The 27475-nt window shown below is 47.6% G+C and overlaps 1 protein-coding gene across 6 annotated transcripts in view; it reads right to left on the bottom strand.

The window, feature by feature from the left end:
• The window catches only part of erbin (erbb2 interacting protein), a 65434-nt gene that overhangs the window by 2816 nt on the left and 35143 nt on the right, over window positions 1–27475 (bottom strand). For 3 of the 6 annotated variants that reach the window (XR_013133619.1, XM_077019121.1, XM_077019120.1), the window contains 20 exons: window positions 26639–26695; window positions 24892–24955; window positions 24519–24593; window positions 23290–23434; window positions 22663–22735; window positions 17895–18024; window positions 17290–17405; window positions 16372–16441; window positions 15457–15556; window positions 13079–13203; window positions 12073–12231; window positions 10100–10282; window positions 9499–9616; window positions 8166–8349; window positions 6318–7764; window positions 5416–5514; window positions 4637–4693; window positions 2468–2623; window positions 246–338; window positions 24–98 (listed from right to left, as the gene is read on the bottom strand). Coding sequence is in view for 5 of the 6 variants with exons in the window: in XM_077019121.1 (XP_076875236.1) it covers window positions 24–98; window positions 246–338; window positions 2468–2623; window positions 4637–4693; window positions 5416–5514; window positions 6318–7764; window positions 8166–8349; window positions 9499–9616; window positions 10100–10282; window positions 12073–12231; window positions 13079–13203; window positions 15457–15556; window positions 16372–16441; window positions 17290–17405; window positions 17895–18024; window positions 22663–22735; window positions 23290–23434; window positions 24519–24593; window positions 24892–24955; window positions 26639–26695 (3526 nt within the window). In the remaining variant the exon portion in view is untranslated. The other 3 variants (XM_077019122.1, XM_077019123.1, XM_077019124.1) reach the window with 3 other exon arrangements.

Below are 27475 nucleotides of genomic sequence, written 5' to 3'. Positions count from 1 at the left end.
AATGAACCACAGACAGAAGGTACCTGGATAATCTTGTCACCAGGTTGGAGATGTTTTGAAGCAGCTCCGTCTGGTTGAACCCTCGTCACAAATATGCCCTGTGGAAATAAATAAGTAATTTACTCTCGTTCTATTTGCATAAACTGAAAGAGCTAGTGGGGTGACCTCAGCATGCACCATTTGTAAAGGAAGGAATCTGGTCACCCTTGTTTTGCCAAAATGGTCATGAACAGAGGGACGCTTACGTTATCATCAGGGCGGAAGGGGTTCCCACGGCCTCCCACACCTCCCGATATGCTAAAGCCCAGCTCCGGGTTCTTCTCAATCTGTACATGTAACTGCAAATCAACAGTAGTGACGTTAGCATCATCATTACGAAGAGACGACCAAGCATACACCACAGAGGAATGGGAGAGAACAGCAGGAACACTATACAAACACATCAACTACGCAAACACACTGTTAAAACAGCAGTTGAATGTAGGGTTGCAGCGGTAACCGGTTTCACGGTATTAAGCCTGGTTTATACTTTCGCGAGCGACCGTAGCGCACGACTCCGCCCACCTCGCGCGACCCTGCGCGAGCGGTGTAGGCGTACACTTTCGTGAACGTCGCGAGCGTCGCTGCAGTGTTCTCCGAAACGATAGGTGGCGATAGGTAGCAGTGAAGAATAAAAAACCCCTGCAAAACCGGGGAAATAACATTTTTACCTGACCAGAGACCGTGCATCAAGCGTAAATATGGCTTTGCAATGTTGTCCGAAACGATATGTGGTAGTATAAAGAAACACCCCTCAAAAAAGGGGGAATGAACATTTACCTGACGCATTTTGATGTTGCTTTGTGTTTCAGGTTTGAAAAGTGCTGGAATTTAGGCTCAAGTACATTAAAATGTTGAAATTGTAACTACTTCTTTTCACAACAACTGATCAGTTCTCTTGTATTAGGTTAACAAATACGAGCCTCTTGTAATTCCAGGACGAATTATGAGAGAACGTGAAGACGTTTAGATTGGGCGTTTTGAAAATAAATAACCATTAAATAATGTGATAAAAAGCGAATTATTTCGAGTATATGTATAAATATTTAACTTAATTATGTTTATCGTGCTGGGAAATATTGAAATGGACCTTTAAAGTGACGTACAAGTGCTTTAATTCCACCTTGTATAGGTGTATGAACCCGGCAAACATGACTTTGTCCATCGCGCTGAAGCGCGGCGCGCGCGCGAAGTTACAAAATTCGAGAGGTGCACGACCTCGCGCCGCGACAGCGCGCGAGGCCCTCGCGCACGGGCGGAGCCACAGCGATTACGTCATTTTCGCCGCGCGGGGCGCGTCGAGTATAATAAACCAGGCTTAAACCAGGCGAGGTCGTGCACCTCTCGAATTTTGTAACTGCGCACGCCTCAGCGCAATGAACAAAGTCATATTTGCAGGGTTCATACACCTTTACAAGGTGGAATTAAAGCACTTGTACGTCATTTTAAAGGTCCGTTTCAATATTTCCCAGCACCTTAAACTTAATAAAGTTACATATTTATACATATACTCGAAATAATTCGCTTTTTCATCACATTATTTAATGGTTGTTTATTTTCAAAACGCCCAATCTTAACGTCTTCACGTTCTCTCATGTTTCGTCCTGGAATTACAAGAGGCTCCTATTTGTTAACGTAATACAAAAGAACTGTGCGGAGTCGCGCGCTACGGTCACTAGTGAAAAGAATAAACCTAGCTTTTTATGGTCCTTGCTTTCACTGGATGTGAAAGACGCCATTAATTGACATGCGTTCATTTTCAAATTCTAACGTGCCTATTTTTCATATGTTAAAACCAGACTCGGTGTGAAAGCCTTAAAATAGAAATCTCTATTGTGATGATGTCAGAAATAAATCCTCTCTTTCTGCAGTATCTGGTTATATTCTAACTTGGCAGTACAACGGACGTTTACAACAGTTGTTGATCAGACACTGACCCAGGCTGAGTATCAGATATTAAATAATTTAAACTTAAATAATTGTACTGAAATCCATGATTTAGGTTTCTCTAATTTTGCAGTATTTATATAAACATGTTTACAGCTTATTTTTTTTAAAGGAGACATTTTGTATACAATAGTTGCAGGTTTCTACAATAAATAGTTAATTGAAAAAAAAAAAAAAAAAACTTGTTGTAATTTCTTTAAGGGTCAGTGTATCTTTTAATAATATACAAACTAACTGTGATACCGTGATAACCGTGATACCGCGGTATTTTCTGAGACGGTTATCATACCGTGAAAATCTCATACCGTTGCAACCCTAGTTGAATGGCATTCATACTGATGGCCAGCTCCCATGACTGATCAGCCCCCCCAAGATGGGACACAAACTTCTTAACCAGATGTTCCACTTAGGAGCCCTACCCACAATCTACTCCTATGCCCATAGCGCAGAATCAGATGTGACACTCCTCCGCTGTGCTTACCTCCTGAGGCAGAGGCTCGTGAGGGTGGCGAGGAGGACCAGGAGGCTGCTGGGAGACTTTAAGCATCAGGTAGTCAATGAGCTGCTCTCGGGACGGATGACGGGCCATTGGGGCCCGTGCCGGAGGTGGGGCCATCTGCCCATTCATCAAGGGCACCTACAGACAAAAGTGAGACTCTGAGAGTGAAAGGAAGACCAGGGTTCACCAAAACATCAGGCTGGTCCGCCCAAATATTAACATTAAAACAATGGGGTACATTGTAACTTCATAAAATGATGTGATAAATGACAGGATAAATATCTGTGTAAAAGGACAAGCAGTTTTCATTATGAAAGACAAAACGGGACAGAAAAGCCTAAAGAAGCCGCAAGCAAGTACACCATCTCTCACATGTAAGTACACCTTCTATCCACTTAATTCCATGGTCTTAGCTCTGGACCAGAGGCCTCAGATAGTTATTTTGAGAGGCAGTATTGCAGATGGAGGTTATTTTGAGAGGCAGTATTGCAGATGGAGGTTATTTGAGGTAGTATAATAGATGGTTTGCCTCTGGCGTTAATAAGATAATATCGAATCTTCTGACTCATCCACTCTGCAAGGCCACAGCGTTGCTGGAAAAGCTGCAGACGGCCTCCTCCCTCACTCAGCCCTGTTAAACAGATTCTGTCCTCGCTGCCCATTTCTGGGAGGGGAACAACTCAGACTCCAGAATCAAGAGTCCTTCACTCTGGAATGGGAACCAGTCTCTGTTCATTTTCCTTGTGGTTGTGAGCACCAGTCATGGTTTTTACTCGATGCAGCTGAATAAAGGTTTCGATGAACTTCAGTAAATCTGCAGACAAACTGCTTTGTTTGTTCCTGAGAAGCGAACTAGTGCACACCTAACCCTGATTGTGAGCACTGGAAGCATCTTTTATTCCTGTAACTGTGTGGAAGATAGAGTTGACTGATCATTCATTATTCATAACTGATTCATCTTAATGCAAGACAGATGAAATTCTATAAGAATGCCCATGTTGAGCAACTGGTACACCTGCTCACTGCCCCATGATTCAGTCACTAGACTGATGGAGAGCAGTGCTACGGAGCAGGACAACGGAGACACAGGGACTCGGCCCGCGAGCTGGTTCTGGACTTCTATACTCAATGAATGATGCATGTTTTTTCCAGTGACAGTGCCTGAAGACTGCCCAAGAAACAACATGGTGAAATGGGCAGCAGCACCCCTGCCCGACACCAGGGGGCAGAAGGAACCAGGAAAAACTGCACAACACTCAGGATGGAGTCTGACATAATCAAGAAGAAGGCGGCAAGTAGTGTGAATAATCCCTCAGTGTGTCCCATCTGAGCAGCTCCGTTACTCAAGGCCTGTGGACCATGTTTACAGAACACAGCTAAGGACTTAAATGTGAGGCCCTTCAAACATATGCTGTACACGACACACTACAGACCAAATAGAAAACATTCACTGATGCACAACGTGCAGATCTGAATAAAACCCACATTTTGATATATTTTAATGGAAATACTTTCATATTTTATTATTTCATCATAGTATCGTTTTTCCAGTTTGTCCATCATGGGATACACTTTCTAAATATACACTCAATATTCATAATCCTATCTTTGCACACAGCTCGTCATTGTAATCTGTAGACAGCTGTGTTATTGCCCTCAGCAAAACAGCTACAAGTCTCAAACAGTGCTCTCTGGTGAACAGGCCTTGCAAACTTTTTCTCTCTATCCCACCCTCCCTCTATCTTTCTCTATGCAGTCTCTCTCTTTCAGCAGTCTCTCTCTCTCTCTCTCTCTCTCTCTCTCTCTCTCTCTAAAGAGTCTCTTTCTTGAGAGCTTTCTCAGAATTTCAAACAATTACAAACAATTAAGATGTTTTCAGGTAATTAGGAAAGGTGTAGATTCTAGCTATCAGTTACCAGGAAGTCACTTCCCCAAAATTCCCCCAGATCATTTCCTTGTTCCAGTGCCATAAAAGGAGAGACTGAAGGAGGTCTAAAAGGAAGAAAGGAGGCTAGGTACTGGGCTCCCTCCCCAGGGACCTGTTGGAGCAGCCGTTCGGAGGTCTAGACTGTGCGTGCTCTTTTCAGTGCCAGAAGAAGTGTCTCCCTAACTTCAGAGTTATGCTCACATGGTAGACTACGTGGTACCTACTTTTCTGTGTGTGTCCATGGGGTAGCCTGGCTGTCCATAAGGACTGAAGACCTCATCCTGCAAACACACACACACACAAAATGTAACATGACCAATTCCCAACATTGGTATCAACACATACCAATACCTCAGACAGGACTGCAATTTGTTTTCAATCTTTAGTTGATTTTGTAAAAATTTCATGATATAAAAGAGGAACTGAAGGAGAGAAGGAGAGAGAGAGAGAGAGAGAGAGAGACTGAGTAGCCACCATGATTAGATTAAAAACAGGGTGGGCGGGAGGGCTCGGTGTGTTGGTGGGGTTCAGTCATGGTGGAAGAAGTGTGTGTGTGTGTGTGTGTGTGTGTGTGTGTGTGTGTGTGTGTGTGTGTTAGAAATCTAGTGGAGAGCATCAGTCTAGAGGTGAAAGGGCTCAGTATGATGGGCGGCTCAGTCAGCGATGGAGGAGGTCCATCTGTGTGGGAGCTTAGTCATGGTGGTCAGTTGGTTTGGAGTGAGGGTCTCAGAGCTCAGTCGTGGGAATGAAGGGTGGATCAGGAGTCATTCATTAAGTATGATGTTGGGGAAAAGCCATCACTTGGAAAATCAAGAATACCCAAGATTTTAGGATAGATCCTGGTCACCAAGCAACACACTAGGAGAGAATGGCCACACTGGCCACACAGAGAATGGCCTTTTGAAAAGCAGGACTTGAGATTAGACCAGGGGTGGATTTTAGGGTTAGACCAGGGGCGGGGTTCTTTGGTGCCCTGGCTGGGGGCGGCCCAGCCTGTACTCACGCTGGGCCCGTGGCCTCCAAACTGCCGTCCGTCTACACTGCTAAGAGCCAGAGAACCCTGGCTGCCATAGAGCGTGGCCAAAGACCGAGACAGGGCAGTCTGATCAAGAGACACGACACATGAGACACAGACAGGACACATTTGAGACACATGCATTCAATGGACACTTCCGTGAGCATGCATTACTGGTGTGGGTTGCTGAGATGCAAGACATGCAAGGTGTTTATGGAGACAGGTATTTGAAGTAAGCTTTCTCACGGGTTAACCAGAAAGCACAACCATGCTGAACAGTTCACACAGGCAAGTGTTACAGCAGAACATTCACTGCAGCTAGAGCTACGGCACAGAGATGAACACAGGCGCAAACAGCTTGTCATGAGGGTAAGAGGTGAACTTTTTTGGCTATGATGTGAACACTCCTGATTATATTCAAGTGAAGGGGTTTGTTTTAAGCACATGTTTTTCAAGGTCAGTCTCCTGAAGACATATCCATCCCCGCCAGTGGAGTGAGGCCTGTACCTGCAAAGACCCACACAGCAGCACATCTGGCTGGATAACCATCTACAGAGTTCCTTTAAGTCCAGATGCACTTTTCTCAAAATCACACAGGAAGCTGCAGTATGCGAACATATTAAATATTTAAAGTGTGAGATATTAGAACTGGGATATTAGAGCCGAGATATTAGAACTGGGATATTAGAGCAGAGATATTAGAACTGGGATATTAGGACTGAGAGATCTGAAGGAGCTTGATACATTTCTATCAGAGGAGAATAACACTAGCTCTCTAATAAATAAGAGGCAGATTAATGACCAGTGTTAGAAGTGAATAGTTGTACACATTACATTAGTACACACACTATTATGGGATGTTGTGCACAGCACCAAAGTTAAGCACTCACCATCTTCTCCATCTTCTTGGCCTCGATGTGCCTCATGACCTGGTCCCTCCAGTCTGCAGGCACCCTGCTGCCCCCTAGTGGTCCGTCTAGCAGGGAGTGCTCTGACTTCACCCTGAGATTAGGCCTCTTGCTAGGGCTGCCGTGCTGGTAGTTGAAGTCACTGACTGACATGGTCCGCTCGGGCAGCTCATGAGGTGGTGGGCGTGCGACGTGTGGCCGCACGGCACTGGGCTCGTCCACGCTGTAAGTGCGGGCTGACAGCGGCCTCTGGAGGGCGTAGCTGATGGGCGGGGGTACGCGGCCCATGCTGTGGATGTCCCTGTAGGTCAGGTAGTCACCCTCGGGCCCCGGCATGCGGCGGGGGTCCATGCTCATGGAGGCACTGGAGGAGGTGCTGCTCTGCCTCTGCAAGGCGATTCGCTGGCCTCCGGGGGGCAACATCCACTCCTTAGCCCACATATCTGGAGCCTTGGGTGGGGCGCGCTGCTGGGGCTGGTGGGGGTAGGGGGGGGCGTTGTTGCGGTTGGAATAGTTGGTGTTGGCCAGCGAGTGCTGGGGTGGGAGGTGGCTCGGCTCGTGTGGAAGCGGTGTGCGCGGGCCCCACAGGTTCTCCTTGGGCACAGCGCTGCTGGTGTACTGGACATTGTACTGGGGCGGAGGGCCGGCGGGGTAGCGGGGCACGTTGGAGAGAGGTTTGGAACAAGACAGCAGGTCCGAGGAGGAGGCCGAGGAGCCAGGGTACACCTGCAGGGGTGGGTCGTTCAGCAGTGTGGCTGATTTGGAGCGTACAATGCTCTGGCCCTGTGGGCCTGGTCCAGACGCTCGGCCTGGGCCGGACTCGTAGGACGGGCTCTCGCCCTCGACGGAGTACAGCTTCATCCCACCAGCTTCCATGTTGCTGATGCTTTGGGACTTGGTCACAGAAGGGGGAGGACATCGCTTCTCGGGCGACAGCTCCTCAGTGCTGCGAGACAGAGACCCGTCACTGGATGTCGTCCCGCCGGCCGAGGTGGTCCTGGTGGTCTCACACCCTCTTGCAGGTTCCTCTGTCTGGCCGTTAAAGTGCTCCCCGGACACGGTCTTCCCGTTCCCATTCTCCGGGTTCTCCGGGGGCGGTCGAGCGGTGCTGTTACTGAGCACCAGTTCCCCGGGCATCGTGCTCCTGGTCTTTTCGAGGTCCTCGTATGGCTGCGTGTTGTCCGGGATCAGTTTGGCCACGTTCATGTTGATCTGGTCCCACGGGCTGTACTGCTCTCCCATGCCGTTGTTGATGTCCTTCTCGATGAGTGCCAGCCTCTCCTCCACAGACAGGTCATAGTCACCCACCTTGCAGGCTTTGCTCTCCAAGCTGTGTGGTGTCTTCAGCACAGCCTGCAGGGTGGTGTCCGAGCAGGTCTTCATCAGTGGCACAATCTCCTTCAGAGGGTTCAGGTTTTCATCCTCATGCCTAAAACAAGTAAAGGCATATCAAAAGGTGTTTGATACGGTCGTGTATGATTACACCCTGGAAGAGTGTCTAAGAGTGTTCTCGGCTCTGCTGGAAGAGTTGATGTCACTCCCTTTGAGTCTTTGAGACACAAGCCAATAACAGTCTCTGCCAGGCCACTAGAGCACACTCTCACAAACACTCCTCTATACTGTTAACTCTGGGGACAAATATTTTTGTTTAATTAACCTGAAATGAATATGTTCCTACCTTTACTAGTGTCTACCCAGAGTGAATCTTTTTCAAGCAGTTTTCATGGTCATTGTCTTTGCCATGATGCAGCTCTGAGCAGGTTCAGTGTGCTGCACATTTTGTTTCAGAGACCACAGACCCGTGGAAGACTGCAGTGTGCCCACGCTCACCTGCTCTTGGGGAGGAGGGGCACGTTGGCTTCTCTCTCAGGGGTGCACAGCGAGTTGTCCTGGCTGCTGTCCGTGGTCAGCGACACGGAGTCAGACATGCGCGAAGGTGAGGAGCAGTTGCTGTTGTTCTGGTTGCTGTTGGCAACTGTCTCATCTAGCAGGGAGTCAGCGTCTCTGCCGTCATCTGGTTCGGCACAGGAGAATCAACCAGTCAGGGGTTCGTGTGGTACCGCGACTTTTATCTAGGGTAGAGCTCTACTCAAACGACGTTGTGAGAGTTATAACTGTTTACAGTGAGACGTGGTGAGAGTTCTGTGTTCATAACTGAGTTGTTGTGAGAGGGTTCTATGTTTACAGTGAGACATGGTGAGAGTTCTGTGTTCATAACTGAGTTGATGTGAGAGGGTTCTATGTTTACAGTGAGACATGGTGAGAGTTCTGTGTTCATAACAGAGTTGTTGTGAGAGGGTTCTATGTTTACAGTGTTTACAGTGAGACATGGTGAGAGTTCTGTGTTCATAACTGAGTTGATGTGAGAGGGTTCTATGTTTACAGTGTTTACAGTGAGACATGGTGAGAGTTCTGTGTTCATAACTGAGTTGATGTGAGAGGGTTCTATGTTTACAGTGAGACATGGTGAGAGTTCTGTGTTCATAACTGAGTTGTTGTGAGAGGGTTCTATGTTTACAGTGTTTACAGTGAGACATGGTGAGAGTTCTGTGTTCATAACTGAGTTGATGTGAGAGGGTTCTATGTTTACAGTGAGACATGGTGAGAGTTCTGTGTTCATAACTGAGTTGTTGTGAGAGGGTTCTATGTTTACAGTGAGACAAGGTGAGAGTTCTGTGTTCATAACTGAGTTGATGTGAGAGTGTTCTATGTTTACAGTGAGACATGGTGAGAGTTCTGTGTTCATAACTGAGTTGTTGTGAGAGGGTTCTATGTTTACAGTGAGACATGGTGAGAGTTCTGAGTTCATAACTGAGTTGATGTGAGAGGGTTTTATGTTTACAGTGAGACATGGTGAGAGTTCTGTGTTCATAACTGAGTTGTTGTGAGAGGGTTCTATGTTTACAGTGAGACATGGTGAGAGTTCTGTGTCCATAACTGAGTTGTTGTGAGAGGGTTCTATGTTTACAGTGAGACATGGTGAGAGTTCTGTGTTCATAACTGAGTTGTTGTGAGAGGGTTCTATGTTTACAGTGAGACATGGTGAGAGTTCTGTGTTCATAACTGAGTTGTTGTGTGAGTGTTCTATGTTTACAGTGAGACATGGTGAGAGTTCTGTGTTCATAACTGAGTTGATGTGAGAGGGTTCTATGCATTAGAATACCTTTTTTGTCCTTGCTGAGCGCCACCACTTTAGGCTGGTTGATGGAGATCTCGATGAGTGGAGGTCTCATCTCTGCAATTTTCATCTCTTCTTCCTCTGATGACAACTCCTCCGAATCCTGGGAGAGGCAAAATGATTCAGGAAATGGAGAGAAAGCCCACCCAAAAGACCCACACACCCTTACACGCCCCTACACACATGCCCTTACACACACACACACCCACACACACCCCTACATCACCAATAATAGACACCCACACACCCCTACACACATGCCCCTACACATACACACCAGCAATAATAAAGACACACACACCCCTACACCACCAATAATAAAGGTCAGAGACAGTCTGCCTGCAACATTTATGGCTCCTGGTGAAGATGGGGCTTCTATGGCTCTCATTTGCACCATGTTAACTGTTAATGACTCACTACAGCAGCACCTCTTCGTTCAACATTCAACAGTTACGCTGCGGTCTCAGTTACACTGAAATGATTACAGAGCAACGCTTAATCCAACTAAACTCGTTCCGTTTAAAGCTAGGCAAGGCCCTGTCCAGTCGAGAACGGCGGAGCCCGTTCACACGACGGTGTGGCTGACCTCAGGTACATCCTCGTGCTGGACTGGGGTCCCCACGTCTTCTGAGCTCTGCAGAACGGTGTCAGGGCCGTGGCTGTCTGGAACGGTCCTCTGCTCGGTTGGCATGCCGCTCTGGATGCTGCTCACAGTGACGTCGGCCTCTGCTTCCAGCACTTTGCCATTGGGGCAGGGAGGTTCAATCACCTGGTGAAGGCAGCGCAAAGCCAACAGCATGATTTACCAACGTAGTCAACTCTCCATGTGATGGATCCGAATAGCACCCGGTGATCTCAACCTCCATTGAACCTTCACAACCGCACACACACACCTGCGTCCCCTCCCACAGCCTCATCTTCACGCCCACAAACTTACAGCCCCACCCACCACCTCACCTTCTCGACCACACACACTCACGGCCCCTCCCACAGCCTCAGCTTCACCCCTACAAACACACGGCCCCTCCCACAGCCTCAGCTTCACCCCTACAAACACACGGCCCCTCCCACAGCCTCACCTTCACCCCTACAAACACACGGCCCCTCCCACAGCCTCACCTTCACCCCTACAAACACACGGCCCCTCCCACAGCCTCACCTTCACCCCTACAAACACACGGCCCCTCCCACAGCCTCACCTTCACCCCTACAAACACACGGCCCCTCCCACAGCCTCAGCTTCACCCCTACAAACACACGGCCCCTCCCACAGCCTCAGCTTCACCCCTACAAACACACGGCCCCTCCCACAGCCTCAGCTTCACCCCTACAAACACACGGCCCCTCCCACAGCCTCACCTTCACCCCTACAAACACACGGCCCCTCCCACAGCCTCACCTTCACCCCTACAAACACACGGCCCCTCCCACAGCCTCACCTTCACCCCTACAAACACACGGCCCCTCCCACAGCCTCACCTTCACCCCTACAAACTCACGGCCCCTCCCACAGCCTCACCTTCACCCCTACAAACACACGGCCCCTCCCACAGCCTCACCTTCGCCCCTACAAACACACGGCCCCTCCCACAGCCTCACCTTCGCCCCTACAAACACACGGCCCCTCCCACAGCCTCAGCTTCGCCCCTACAAACACACGGCCCCTCCCACAGCCTCAGCTTCACCCCTACAAACACACGGCCCCTCCCACAGCCTCAGCTTCACCCCTACAAACACACGGCCCCTCCCACAGCCTCACCTTCACCCCTACAAACACACGGCCCCTCCCACAGCCTCACCTTCACCCCTACAAACACACGGCCCCTCCCACAGCCTCACCTTCACCCCTACAAACACACGGCCCCTCCCACAGCCTCACCTTCACCCCTACAAACACACGGCCCCTCCCACAGCCTCACCTTCACCCCTACAAACACACGGCCCCTCCCATAGCCTCAGCTTCACCCCTACAAACACACGGCCCCTCCCACAGCCTCACCTTCGCCCCTACAAACACACGGCCCCTCCCACAGCCTCACCTTCGCCCCTACAAACACACGGCCCCTCCCAAAGCCTCACCTTCGCCCCTACAAACACACGGCCCCTCCCACAGCCTCAGCTTCACCCCTACAAACACACGGCCCCTCCCACAGCCTCAGCTTCACCCCTACAAACACACGGCCCCTCCCACAGCCTCAGCTTCACCCCTACAAACACACGGCCCCTCCCACAGCCTCACCTTCACCCCTACAAACACACGGCCCCTCCCACAGCCTCACCTTCACCCCTACAAACACACGGCCCCTCCCACAGCCTCACCTTCACCCCTACAAACACACGGCCCCTCCCACAGCCTCACCTTCACCCCTACAAACACACGGCCCCTCCCACAGCCTCACCTTCACCCCTACAAACACACGGCCCCTCCCACAGCCTCAGCTTCACCCCTACAAACACACGGCCCCTCCCACAGCCTCAGCTTCACCCCTACAAACACACGGCCCCTCCCACAGCCTCACCTTCACCCCTACAAACACACGGCCCCTCCCACAGCCTCACCTTCACCCCCACACTCTGCACCCCTACGTGGTTCCTCTCTCCAGCCGCCTCGTCACCAGACTCGTCCTCCTTCAGCCGGTGGGCTACAGACTGTGCCGTCCTCACCATATTCCTCAGCTCGTCGGGGTACGGGGTTGGGTAACGCCTCAGGTTCCCTTCCTAAACACACACACACACACACAAACGCACACATGATGATACACACACGTCATCATAGATGTGCATCCCCAGTGTCTCCACCTCAGACAACTCCACTGTGCTGCTAACTGCTCTCTGCTAGCTGCTATCAGAATTTGGAGCCGAAGTATTGCTAGCGTACAACTTGTAATGTGCAGTTAGGATTTGGAGCTCAGACAGGCCAGACTGTCAGTGGGGTCAGACATAGGACACTCAGCCCTATCCGACAGGGACAGCTTGAGCAACCACAAGGGTCTTTACCAGCTTGGACCAGCCAGCCAGCCATAATGCACTACCACAAGGGGCGTGTGTGTGTGTGTGTGTGTGTGTGTGTGTGTGTGTGTGTGTGTGAGAGAGAGAGAGAGAGATTAGCGAGGGTGAGACAGATGGAGGAAATGCCAGGGAAAGCTAAATGGAAGAGGAGGGAGAGGCCTGGACAATGGAGATCTGCTTCAGCACATCCTGAGCGTCAGAATCAGCACTCCTGGCTCCCGGAAGCGTGGCCAAGCCCTGCCTGAACCTGCACCAGCCTGCACGTGAGCAGAGCTGTGCACAGCACCGCACGTGCTTCATTACGGGACTCGGCTCGTGTTAACATTAGGGTAGACGTCTCAAATTACTGCTCTGGCTCCAGGTCCTAAGGGCCTAATCTTACAGGATTAGACAGCTCAGTATATCCAAGACATTCTCCCCCTTAGGAACAAGGAAGAAATTAAACTGAAGAACACGGATGGTGAATGGTCGAAAGCACAGAACAGTAAACACTAAGGTAAGTAAAAGGTGGAGGTGAGGGACGAAGGGGCGTGTGGTGAGGGGATGGAGAACTCACCCGCGTCGGGGTCTCACGCTCATCCTTCACGTCCTCGTCACAGTCGAACGCCACCTGGGCACGCTGTTTCCGCTGCTCCTCCCACAGGGTGGGGTTAAAGCTCTCGCTGTCTGAATTAGGCACAACTGGGGGGAAAGGGGGATTGTAACGGTTAGGGCAAAAAGCCAAACAATATAAAAGTAGTGGTTCAAATCTACACCAGGCTGAGTGTTGATCTGCATGCTCTTTAACTGCCTCTACAGGCCTCCAGTCTTTTTAGCATCCGTTGTACATCAGTAATATGTCCACAGGGTGAGTGAGTGTCATGTGTGTTTTTTTTTTTTTATAATGGATAGTGGCCTTTACGTCTGGTGTCTACAAAGAGCTTGTGGAGGGAGGGCTCACGTCTGTCAAGAATCTGCCAGAGTGCTGAACCACACGCCCACCTCACACTCCAGTGTGCAGTGCGGAGGGCCTCCATATAGCTGAGCGACACTTTGATGACACTCAGAGGGACTGGGAAAGCCCCGCCCCCAAAGCCCCTGCCAACCCGCCCGGCTTCACTAGCATGGGACGTTCCCTCTCGAAGAGTTCTGGGGCTGCTGGGAGACTTTAATCTCTGCCGTAGTGGAATGCGACGAGCCTCCCCTTTTGTGATTGGCCAGCCTCTCACTGATCATGCCAACAATGGAAGGGTTCTGTTACAAGCACAAGATGGGCGGTGGGTGGGCGGAGTCAGTTGCAGGTAAGCAGCACGTGTATGACACAGCACCTGAGAGAGGAACGTGTACAACACAGCACCTGTAGCCCGGGAGGTTCAGCCCCCCAACCACAGACACTCAGTGACAGATGCAGCTGCAGGGCAGAGCCAACATTACACCAGCGTTGCCATGAGAACTGGTCTCCACTGGTGACCTGCCAGGCAGCTATTAAGGCCATTCCATTATGAGTTAGACTGTGCGGGTCTGTTTAGGGTCCCCGAGTTTTGCGAGTGCAGGTTTGTTTAGGATTTGAGGACCTTGTGTTGGATTCAACTGTAATTGCTCAGATGGTTTCTTAAGAATCACTCGCTCTGCTAAAACGAATTTGTGCCAACCAAGGGATGGAGAACATGAAGGTAGAGGGTATGAAACCTCTCACACTCGGTCTCGCACAGCCCATCACTTCCAGACCAGTCTCCTCCGGTTCCTTCTGGCCATTATCTTTGCTTTTTGATTAATCACTCTTGTTCCCAACCATCACTTCCATTTCCAATATGCTAAAACATGTCTAAACTAAATAATTTGAAAATGTGTCACATGGAGTATTGAATGGCATACAACACCAATCAATACAGGAGTGGAGTTTCATAAGTCTACATAAGAATTAAATGCACAATTAAAACACTTAAAATACTAGTTTTAAAGACTATTGAGTTTGGTGGATGGGACCTAGGTTTTGTAGCACTTTTATCCAGTGTATTACACTGTATTCCCTCCTGCAGGTAATGCTGGTTTGACCAAGGTGGGCATTTGATAATCAAAAATATCTAAAAGCATTTTTAAAGTTTTTAACAAGTTAAACCAGGAAAGCAATTTTTATGCCCACGTTTTAGATTTTCAGATTATTTGCATAATACACATTTTTTTAAATCTAAGTTTACAAACTTCACTACTTGCAGACTTCACAAATGACTGAACATCAGAACTTCTCAAGAACACAACGACCTGTTGTACAACTGTATAACCGACCAACTTTCCTTGCAAGGTGTTCAAGCCAGCTGTAATTCAGAAGGTTCATGAGTAATCCTCATGAAATTGGAGAGTAACAATCAACTATGGACTTTGAAGTAGCCTGCCAATTTTGGTGCATGTCCACCAATAGGGGGCACTATAACATAAAAAGGTATTTACAACCCCAGAAATATGACAGTCTAAATTCCAGATAAGAATTTCAATGTAAACAGGGCAATATTATGTGTGACAGCATTAAATCAGTTCTTTATAAGCCTCACTGTTTTTGTTCTAATTAAACTGGACGTTTCACTTAATCATGTCAATGATGACCTAGAAACAATGTGGAGAACTTAAATAATAAAGTAAAGTCTTTTGGCTTGCATTATCAAGGTATTCACATGTAATGTGCATGTGCTAAATATATCCGCATACTTGATTGTACTTGGCATACTTGACATTTAAATGACTCATGCTTAGAAAGCTCCTGATCTTCAGAAACAGGTTGCCAGTCATTCTGTTGGTGAGGAAGTTCTCTGAGCTGAACTGCACAAACGTTCGAGGACATGGAGCAAACTGCCGCCAGGTCCCTTTAAACTGATATGAGGTCAGTTTTTCTCAGGCCAGATCCCACACCTCAGGAGCCACAACACAACCTGAGAACAGACTGCAGGGCTGTATACTCACATTCCTCTGTGCGGCTCTGCTGGGGAAACATGTAGTTAGTGAGGACGGTCTTGTGCGTCTCCGGATCCTCTTCTTTCTGCAGTGGGATGAGCGGCTTGGACTGTAGAGAGACATGTGAGAGACTCCCATCAGCAGGGACACGGCAGGTGTAACAACACACCCCAGCAGGGAGCACAGGTATGACCTCACAAAGCGGTTACCCCCATGCTTCTCTCCAGAGAAACAGGCAGGTTATGCAGTAATATACAGGAATGCCAATTCGGTACCGATTTGTTTCACTGGAAGTGCGCAGACAGGACAGGAAGACGGCGTTCTCTGGAACATGGCCTGTATGTACTCAGCAACCCAGAGCCGTGTGTGTGTGTGTGTGTGTTGATTTTATGATGTGTATACATGGGAGAACCCCCCCCCCCCCACACACACACACACACACACACACACACCAGCAGTGGTGCCCTCTTAGCGCTGACACTGAACACCTGCTGAACAGTTGTGTGAGTCTGAGTATCAGGCTCTGTGGAGTGCGTTAAGTTAACTTTTCTGAACTTTTTGGAGACAAAGAAAATATCTTCCAGTGAGTGTGGGTAGCTGTAGTGTAGGTGGTTAATTTGAGCACTTTAGTTGTTGTTGAGCACACAGAGTGCTTTGAAATGTGTTTTAGTTGTTCAGAGCATTATGGGTAGCTTGAGCTGTTCTGAGCATCACAGCTGGTTTGGGCTGGTCAGAGCATTATAGGTAGCCTGAACTATTCTGAGTGTCACAAGTGGTTTGGGTTATTCAGAGCATTATAAGTAGCCTCAACTGTTCTGAGCGTCACAAGTGGTTTGGGTTGTTCAGAGCATTATGGGTAGCCCGAGTTGTTCTGAGAGTCACCGGTGGTTTGGGATGTTCATTGCTGGGTAGGCACGTGTTTACCTGGTTTTCAGACAGCCACATCGCAGTCATCTGAGTCAGCTTGGTGAAACTGTAGGGAAGGTTCTTCAGCCTGGAAACAGAGTGAGAACACACACAGACAGCTGGGTTAAGGGCTTCTCCTCACCCAAGAGACAGGCTGTGGTGCACAACTGTGTGGTGCGCTGAGATACGTTCATCTCCATTGCGGCTGGATTCCAATGTCATGGCCAGTATAACCCAGATTGACAGACAGGTTTCAGATCCAAAAGCACAGTATGGTGGGTTAGAATCAGCATTGCTCAGAAAAGAACCCATAGATCCCAGCCCACATTTCAGAAGCCACACCCATTCAATTGCCACGCCCATTCACAAGTACTCGAGACATCCTTACTGCAGATACAGTAAGGTGAGCAAAAGTACAGCAGAAATAAGCACAGTGTAAGTGTGTGTGTGTGTGTGTGTGTGTGGTGGGGGCGTGTGGTAAGTATGGTAGGGGTTGTGGGTGTGGTGGGGCACGTGTGCCATGTCTGTAGGGGTGTGTGTGTGTGTGTGTGTGTGTGTGGTGGGGGCGTGTGGTAAGTATGGTGGTGGTCGTGTGTGTGGTGGGGCATGTGTGCCATGTCTGAAGGGGTGTGTGTGTGGTGGGGGCGTGTGGTAAGTATGGTAGGGGTTGTGGGTGTGGTGGGGCACGTGTGCCATGTCTGTAGGGGTGTGTGTGTGTGTATGTTTATGTATGGTGGTGGTCGTGTGTGTGGTGGGGCACGTGTGCCATGTCTGTAGGGGTGTGTGTGTGTGTGTGTGTGTGTGTGTGTGTGTGTGTGTGTGTGTGTGTGTGTGTGTGTGTGTTTATGTATGGTGGTGGTCGTGTGTGTGGTGGGGCATGTGTGCAGTGTCTGTAGGTGTGTGTGGTGAAATGTTTGTGAGTGGCGGAAGACTCACTTGTTATCACTGAGATTGATGACTTTGAGCTTCTGCATGTCACCCATCTCCTCGGGCAGAGTCTCCAGCTTGTTGGAGTGCAGGAACAACACAGTGGCATTCCTCCAGCAACCCATCTGTGTCACACACATACACACACATTTTACTACAGTGAAAGGCACCCTGATACCTCGCCAGACTTTGATCAGGATGGATATGTGGGTTGGCACGTCAAGCAGAGGAAGACCAATGCTAACCTTAACCCTAATGACCCCTGGAGCAGTGTTACAGTATACAATGATAACCCTACCCCTGATGACCCCTGGAGCAGTGTTACAGTATACAATGATAATCCTACCCCTGATGACCCCTGGAGCAGTGTTACAGTACTAACCTCTAGAGCAGTGTTACAGTATACAATGATAACCCTAACCCCTGATGACCCCTGGAGCAGTGTTACAGTGCTAACCTCTAGAGCAGTGTTACAGTATACAATGATAACCCTAACCCCTGATGACCCCTGGAGCAGTGTTACAGTGCTAACCTCTAGAGCAGTGTTACAGTATACAATGATAACCCTAACCCCTGATGATCCCTGGAGCAGTGTTACAGTGTACAGCACTGACCTCTGAAGGCAGTCGTGTAAGAAAGTTGTGGTCTGCAGCGAATGTGCGCAGGTTCACACACTGACCGATAGCAGCAGGCAGATACTCTATCTCATTGAAACTGCAGTCCAGCTCATCCAGAGCAGTGAGCCTGCAGAGAGAGAGAGATATTCAAAATAACGTTATTACCCATTCCTAATTTTACAATCTACAACCACACTAAAAGCAAATTAAGGGGAGGGGGAGGAAAAGTCAACTTAGAAAATCACCATAAACCACACACCCACATAAACCACACACCCACATAAACCACACACCCACATAAACCACACACCCACATAAACCACACTCCCACATAAACCACACTCCCACATAAACCACACTCCCACATAAACCACACTCCCACATAAACCACACTCCCACATAAACCACACTCCCACATAAACCACACACCCACATAAACCACACTCCCACATAAACCACACACCCACATAAACCACACACCCACATAAACCACACACCCATTCCTCAAAAGCACACAAAACAATACTGACACTCCAAATATTTTCAAAAGTAGTAAAATCATTCATGGCAGAATAGAAGTTAAAATCCAAGTCTATTTGGCACTTCAACAGCCTTTAAACAGAAATACAGTGTTGATGTCAGTCTGGCCCTCAACCAAACACCTCCTACTGATCCACACTGCCATCCCAGATGACACTGCCATGGCCACACTGCCATCAGACACTGTGCCTTCTTCTTCTGGGTGTATTTATCCTCACAAATAAAGAATGTCATTGTAAAAAAAACACCAAACTGGTTTAAAATGTTAAAAGACTAAACAGACATCAAGCTGGGACACCCATGTAGCAATTACTGGTACTTTGCCATGTAGGATCCACCAGTGCAAGTCACCATCAGATCTAGTTAATGGTGGTTTATAGAGTGCTCTCCAGGCTCGACTGAACCCTTCCCTCAAAGCCAATTTTTCGTGCCACGGGGTATTGACCCTGCCATTTAATTTTGCTTTAATGCCTTCACACAGGCTCTATAGAGCGTCTTATCAGACACCTCTTACAAGGCCATGTTCTCGATACCAGATAGCTGCAAAAAAAAAAATCCCCAAGGTCTGGTGAAAGTGACATCTTAGACCTGTCGTTGCCCAAACCAAAACTACTACTGTGCTCAGAGTTGGATTTAAGCAAATCACGCTCTTCTTCCATCAAGGCAAGTCTCCATTTGCCTAAAAGTTGCAACACAAACTGAAAAGACTTTACATTCAGGTGGGTGGTTACTCAGGGCCTGCCAGGATACCCAAATCCCCTAGAGTCCAGTGCTGAACAACACTCGGTCCTTCAAAAGGCTCAACTCTACCGCAGCTGAACTTTGACTTGAGTAAGAAGTGGAAAAAAATCCAACGTAGAAGAGTGGTAGATACTGTAAAAGCAACCTTTTAAATGTCCATCAGGAACAATCACAGGTCCAAGTACCAACCCCCCCCCCCAAGTCTCCGAAGCACTGAACATGCAAAAAATATCCACACCAGGTTTGCAGGCCTGGTGCGAAGTCTCCGCAGGACCTGGAGACAAAAGCTACACCCCTGCTAGCAAGGTGTACAAACCCGTCTGTCATCTTCTTTAGATAAAAACAACACACTCTGATAGTCACCATTTGGTCGGTAAAGCCTTCCTCCCCTGACTTACTCCTCCGAAACTGAAAGAACTATATAAAGACCACATGATCTGGGAAATGTTCTTCCACACTAACCCCTTTCATATGCTTTGTGTTTTCTAAAAAATGATCTTATCATTTTCAACATGTAGATTTCCCGAGGGTTGCAAGACTGCGAATGTGAGGAGACATTCGGGTCATATGACTAATCGTCAGCGTTAGAAATCCTTTCAACGGGAGCTTCGTTAATCTGTTCTCCTGTTCCTGTAGTACCCTTTACGCCCTACGTTTTGTACTGACTCATTCAAACTTTCTTCTTCTTGGCAGCAAGAGCTTCTTCGTCAAGACTAACAGAGTCGGCCAGCATGCCAGCCTCACGCTCAGACCCCCGTCTCACCTAATCCCACTGCTGCCTTACCACCACCTCCAACCTGCCCATCAACCATTTTCCTCTCCATTTCTCTTCTCCCTTGTGTTCCACTGTTACCATCCCTTGACTGACAAGAGTATTCCCCACTACACCCCTCATCGCTCTCCTTCCCTCCAACATCACATATGTCTTCAGCAATAGTTGAAATCCAACCATCAGTTTATCGACTTTTTCCAGGCACGACCGAACAAGTTGGCTTTCCCCTCTGCACTCAAAGCACTTGAGCACATTTCCATTGTAGCAAAAACAGTGTACTCAAAATTTTCGACTTTGAATTTTAGCGTTAGATTAAGGTTGTTCGCGTTATCCTTCAATGTCATGAAAACGTGCCTCCTTAAACATGTTTCAGCAGTGGAGACTTGCAGTCGAGAGGGAATTTTTAAAAGTTGTGGACATTAACTGACCAAACAAAGACAATTCATGAGATAAAACATCATCTTTTATGAACGGTGGTACGTTAGACAGTGTAATTCACTTAGTGTGGGTAATGACGGGAACACAAAATCTTTAAAAATCTTTAAGATTTATTGGTGCTACTCACAAACCACATAATCGAAACAATTCATTCTGGATGCTGAGAAGATACGCACTCCTCTACAAAGATATTTACATCTTCACACACTTTCACTGCATGTAGATGGCTCAGCTGTTCAAACGCCACTCTCCCGAGCCACCATGGGGCCCAACTCCTCAACCAACAAAAAACAAACAACCAAAAAAAACAGCAAATCTCTAAAAATTTACACAATACTAATGCATGCAAAAAAAATCTTCCAGAAAACAAGAAAAAAGAAACAATAAAGAGAAAAAAGATAAGCAAATAAACAAATACACAAGGAAGAGGGAGAGAGAAAGAGAGAGAGAGAGAGAGAGAGAGAGAACCAGAGAACCTGGCCAGATGGGCCAATACAAGAAGTCATGGCTGCCCAGAGAGCAGATACTCTGACAACAACGTAACAGTGTCACTGTAGAGACAGAGCTCCACTTCCTCACTGAATGTGAAACATTTGATCAAATACGTCAGATCTATTTCACAAATCACACACACACACACACACACACACACACATACACACTAAACTAACAGGTGTGAGAAATATCAAAATCACACCTGAACCCAGATAAAAAGGAGATAAGTTGACTCAATATTTGCATTGTGTATGTGTGTGTGCCACACTAACCATGTAGAACAGAAAGAGAAGAAGATAATCGTGAACCAAAGGAATTGAGAACCAAAATTGTGGAAAAATATCAGCAATCCCAAGTTTACAAGTCCATCTCCAAAGATATCGATGTCCCTTTCTCCACAGTGTGCAATATTATCAAAAAGTTTACATGACATTGTAACTACTCTCCCTGGACGTGGTCGGAAGAAAAAAACTGATGAAAGATTGCACTGCAGGATAGCCTAGATGGTGGACAAACAGCCTCAACCAAGTTCCAAAGAAATTCAAGCTGTCCTGCAGGCTCAAGGTGTATCAGTGTCAGCGCGAACTATCCGTCGACATTTGAATGAAATGAGACACTATGGCAGGAGACCCAGGAAGACCCCACTGCTGATACAGATAAATGAAAATGCTACACTGCAGTTTGCCAAAATGTATGGTGAGTAAGCCAATATCCTTCTGGGAAAACATCTTGTGGACAGGCACAAGAGAGCTTTTTGGTAAAGCACATCCTTGTACTGTTTATTGAAAATGGGGTGAGACCTACAAAGTAGTATAGTACCTACAGTCAAATATGGTGAAGTTTCAAAGATGTTTTGGGGTTGTTTAGCTGCCTCTGGCACTGGGTGCCTTGACTGTGCAAGGCATCATGAAATCTGAAGATTACCAAAGGATTTTGGATTGCAATGTAGCCTAGTGCCCAGTGTCAGAAAGCTGGGTTTGCATTCTAGGTCATGGGTCTTCTAGCAACACAATCACCCCATTATATGGGACCTAATCCATCTACACACACTGAATATTTCAAAGCTCTGAGGGTTCTCCTCAGCCTCCTGCTCCCCTACATAGAGGCGCTAACTGGATCAGTGTGGGGTGGACACACTGCTCACACATCCACAGGGAGGACACCATTCACCCAAATCTGCTTCCCATTAAACACCCCGAGATTGGCCGCAACATACACACGCACACACACTCTGAATACAGGCAGAGTGTGAACTTCCCAAATATAAAGCTGAAGTAAAGCTCATTCAAACCAAGACAGAACAAGAGAGAATGTGAGAGAGAGTTAGATAGGGAGAGTCAGACAGAGAGAGAGGCAGTCAGTGACAGAGCTAGAAGCCAGCTAGCTGTTCTCTCTGACAGGAATTCCACACCAGCTATGAAGTATCTGTAAACATATTCTGTGAATAATCTTTCACTGTACATCACAGCGCAGCGAGATGCATCTGGCAAACCAATTTCTGCTCTCCTTTAGAAACACGAAGCCAGAATGTGTCATTGTAAGGCTGAAAGACTCTCAGGCCATCCGTCACTCACTTAAACTTAAACTCACTCGAGGCCCTTAACAGCGCACTGGCGTAGACAACACTGGCTGGGGGCTGTTGGGGATGGTAAATAAATGAATGACTCATCATCCTAGCTCAGAGGACATGGTGAAACAAATTAACAAAAAATCATTTTTGAAGATTATGTTGTTAACCCGTAAATTTGACTGGAATTAAGATGGAACGAGGCCACTCACCCGCCGATGGAGTCTGGTAACTGGAGGAGCTGGTTCTCATCCACCTTCAGCGCCGTCAGTTTCTTCAGTGAGCCTGCGGGAGCGAGAGAGAGAGGGAGAAGCAGAGAGACATGACAGTAGAGAGTGAGAATTCAACAGGGAGGAGCTGGATTCAGTCCAGACACATACTGACCATTCCTTCAATATCTGTTTATTGGGTTTGCTTGAAAGTTGCTTCCAACCTCCCAGGCATCTAGTATAGCAGATAATGTGATTCTGCCATCAAGATTGGAAAATTGATTTGTGAAAACTCATTCGTGGTGTGAACCCTGTGAACGCATGGCAATAATTGTTGCTGCAAATGTTAATTTCTTCACTTGTGTATATAGGAAAACTTAGTGTGTAAATAGGAAAGCTTAGTTAATTTATGCTTACGTATAGTTAATCATAGCTCTTAATCTATTATTTGTTTATATTTAAAACTTTTCTATTTTATATATAAACTTTTCTATTTTGTATTTGCACCAAGAGGGGAGGGGGGCTGTAAACCAATTTTGTTGCGCAAATGTACAAGTACAATGTGTAATGACAATAAAGGTTCATTTCATGAATGCGTGTGAGTGTGTGTGTGTGTGTGTGTGTATGTACCTATGGAGTTGGGCAGCTGTGTGAGGGCATTACTGGACAGTAGCAGGTCCTGCAGGTTCTCACAGTCAGAGATCTTTTCATCCACCATCTCCAAACTATTCTTAGACACGTCCAGGTAGGCCAGCTGCTTCAGAGAGCCAATCATCTACAGAATACACACATTCAAGAAGAAATCACCGAAAGGAGATGCAGAGTCTGTGCAGAAGTTTGTCTAGCCGAGTGTGTGCGAGAGCCATAGTGGGTGTGTGTTCATGTGTGTATCTAGAGTTGGGGGGCTGTGTGAGGGTGGTGTGTGTGTTGTGTGTGTGAGAGAGAGAGAGAGAGAGAGAGAGAGAGAGAGACTAAACTGGGCTGTGTGAGCAGCTCTCCTAGGTGTGCTGTTAAGGAGCTTAAATAGCAAAAGCATCAACAAGGGAGAAAAATTGATTTCCATAGGAGCAGGAGCAGGAAAACGAACACACACACACACACACGAACACACAGCACAGCACACACACACACACACGAACACACAGCACAGCACAGCACACACACAGCACACACCAGCAGTGGTACCAGCATCTAAACTGTTTTAATGTCGATTTTCAATGTAATGTATTTGTGTGATTTTATGTGCATGACCCCCCCCCCCCCCCCCCCCCCCCCCCAAGGATGCCCCTGCTGTGATAAATCCTAATCGCACACACTGTCCTGCAGTTTATGGCAGCCTGGCAGTGAGAGGGCAGGACTGAGTCAACACGTCCTCCACCTCACAGCAGTGGAGCAGGGACAGTTCTCTCAGCTAGGATCACAGCAGTGGAGCAGGGACAGTTCTCTCAGCTAGGATCACAGCAGTGGAGCAGGGACAGTTCTCTCAGCTAGGATTACAGCAGTGGAGCAGGGACAGTTCTCTCAGCTAGGATTACAGCAGTGGAGCAGGGACAGTTCTCTCAGCTAGGATCACAGCAGTGGAGCAGGGACAGTTCTCTCAGCTAGGATCACAGCAGTTTCACTCACAACAAAGACCTTTAAACCTTGATTTCTATCCCCAGTTCCTCTGATCACAGAGTACATTTGATTTAATGGATCTTGAGTCCTTAAGCCCATATAACCCTTAACACCCAATAACCCCTAACCCCAGTAGCTCAACCACTCAGGTTATGCCTGACCTCTAGACAAGAACATGCAAAACAAATCTAACCCTGACCCCTAATCCAGGGAGGGAGAAGAGAGAGGAGCGGAGCTCTTACCCCAGGTAAAAGTGTGAGCTTGTTGCCATCTATCCATAGTTCTCTGATCCCTGTGAGCTGCTCCAACACCTCAGGCTACAGAGAGACAGAACAGTCACTATACACATCAGAACAACACCAGAGCACACAACACAAACGTCCTAGGAACAGAGAGAGACAGAGACACAGGGAGAGAGAGACATCAGAACAACACCAGAGCACACAACACAAACGTCCTAGGAACAGAGAAAGACAGAGACACAGAGAGAGAGAGACATCAGAACAACACCAGAGCACACAACACAAACGTCCTAGGAACAGAGAGAGACAGAGACACAGGGAGAGAGAGAGTGACAGATATTAAAATGAAATATAGAGTCAGGAAGACACTGACCACATCTGTGAACTCATTACTCCCCAGATCCAAGCGTTCCAGCTGTGTCAGTTTATGCATGCTTCTGTAAACAAGTAAACAAGCACGCACGCACACACACACACACACACACACACACACACACTACATTTGGCATTGACAGTCAACACCAAGTGTTTACCAGATCAGCTGAAGCATTACAGTTACTCTAGTCTAATGTAATGAGCACAAACAGGTTAGGAGTCCATAATAGCACCTATCTCTAGGGTCATGTAAAAGGCATGAGAACACACACACACACACACACACACACACACACACACACACACACACACACACACACACACACACACACACACACACACACACAATCACGGGACAGCCTGCTGGGCCCGGTCACTACACTACGCTTCACCCACTGTTTTAAACGCAGTGATGTGACTTCAGATGGTGGGGGCACCCAGCCAACGAATCAGGTTGGGAGGAAGAGGGGCTCCCAAGACATGGATGACGGCGTCGGCCTGACAGTATCGGCCCGAAATGGGAGCCAAACTCACAGTAAGTTTGTAGAATTAATTATTTTCAAATCGAGCTGTTTATAATTAATTGTAAACCAGTTTATTAACTGAGAAACAGGCAAGCACTCTACATTTAATTTGTTTTAAATTCACCATGTAAATTTTTAAGCCATCAACATCTGTAGCTGCTTCTTGGAAAGTGTAATTACTTCATTTAAGATCCTGCCCACTGGGAATGGAGCAGCAGAGCTTCATTCTCTCTGATGACAGCAGCACAGATCCCACATCTCAGAGCAGATTTTCCACAGAAACGTGAACTGAGCTGCATTTTCTCCCCCCAGCGCTGGCATGAGGGCGACTGTCAGTCCGGCCCTGCCAACCACAACCTGCCCAAGACAGCCCCCGTTTGACGAGTTCTGGCAGAGATCTCCTACACGGGGCCAACTCCGTTATGGCACAGACAGAAGCCGGGTTTCCATGCTCAAGCACTGGCTGTGTGTGTGTGTGTGTGTGATCACACCCATGCCCGGAGCACTGTGTGTTTCTCCTGGTTAAGGCCGTTTTGGTTGCTGGGCGTTTGGGAACCGGCTCTGTCACATGCTGAGATGGTGCACAGGGTGGAGTCAGAGCCTCCAGAGCACTATGTGGGGGTCACCAGAATGTCATGAAGGGGACCAAGCCAACAGGATAACGGCAGCTCACCAGGGTGTCAGGGAGGAGGTGGAGCCTATAAGACAGTGGCTCAAGGAGGGGGTGAAGCCCACAGGCAGCACCTCATGGAGAGAATCATCCAAAACTATGTAAAAGTGTTAATTTCTAAAAGGTATAAAGCATGAGGGATCAGACAGTGAGACACGCAGGTCCTCCACCCGTAGTCCTGCACGTGTCCTTCAGAAGGAGCTCCACAGCATCTCACTGCATTCTGCTCCACTGACAGAGGCATCACAGAGAAGAGGAGGACAGAGACTAGGGGGATAGAGAAGAGGGAAACAGAGGAGGATAGAGAATAGGAGGACAGAGAAGTTAGAGAGAAATAGTGGGAGTGAAATGTGGAAACCAAATGTTCCAAGCCTTTCTCTTCATGGCTCGTTCACCATGTCCATGTCTTCACTGTAATCGTTGGCTTTGGATTACATTAGCTCTGTTACACACACACACACACACACACACACACACACACACACACACACACACACACACACACACACACACACACACACACACACACACACACACACACACACACTTACTTAGGAAGCATCTTCAGCTGGTTCTCTCGGAGCTCGAGAATCTGCAGTTTGGTCAGCCTGAGGAATGCAGGAGAGGGAGAGACCACACACACACACACACACACACACCAGAAATTAAAACTGATGTAATTTCTAAAACATGCATTTTGTGACAAAATTATGATTGGGGGTTAACAGTGCACACTGGCTCTTCCACAGACAGCACAAATCTGCTCACACTGGATATACCAACGAGAATTTCAGCCGTTAATGCACAGTAGACTGAAGGTGTTGGCAGTCTTGTCCAGGATGCTTCCAAATACCCCTCAACCAAACCTACAAACCTACAGCTGACAGCTGAAGTGTCTTGGAAAGCAAGCTACAGCCTCTATTCCATGGGTTAAAGCAAGAAATTTTCATTTGACTGAAATTTTTTCCTGGCAAAAGACAATGCTAGCAATTACTGAAAATCTGGTGTAGTTGGGACATAGCCTCTAGCCTAATTCTACACAATAAACACATTTATAAAATATTTTTATCTAAACAGCCTGTGTAAGGAGAGAAGAGAGAATCTATGACAAAATGCACCACCTGAGCAATAAATGTACATAAATGTTTATATAATGGAGTTATCTGGTGGTCCTCCTCCAGAAAATTATTTAAAGATCAAGTCAAATTTAGTGAATCCTGGTGAGTTTTAGAAGGTATGAAGCTCTCTTGTTTTTAACAGATTCACTATCGCAAAATCATAAGCAGTAAGATTACCTGCTTTAAGTAGGTTACAAAAGAATTTAAAGTCCAAAAATGGCAAATTAAAATCACACCACTGGATAGAGCCTTTAAATACAAACAGAACAA

Source organism: Brachyhypopomus gauderio, chromosome 10, assembly GCF_052324685.1.
Source record: "Brachyhypopomus gauderio isolate BG-103 chromosome 10, BGAUD_0.2, whole genome shotgun sequence".
NCBI lineage: Eukaryota > Metazoa > Chordata > Actinopteri > Gymnotiformes > Hypopomidae > Brachyhypopomus > Brachyhypopomus gauderio.
This window is presented reverse-complemented; position numbering and strand designations above follow the sequence as displayed.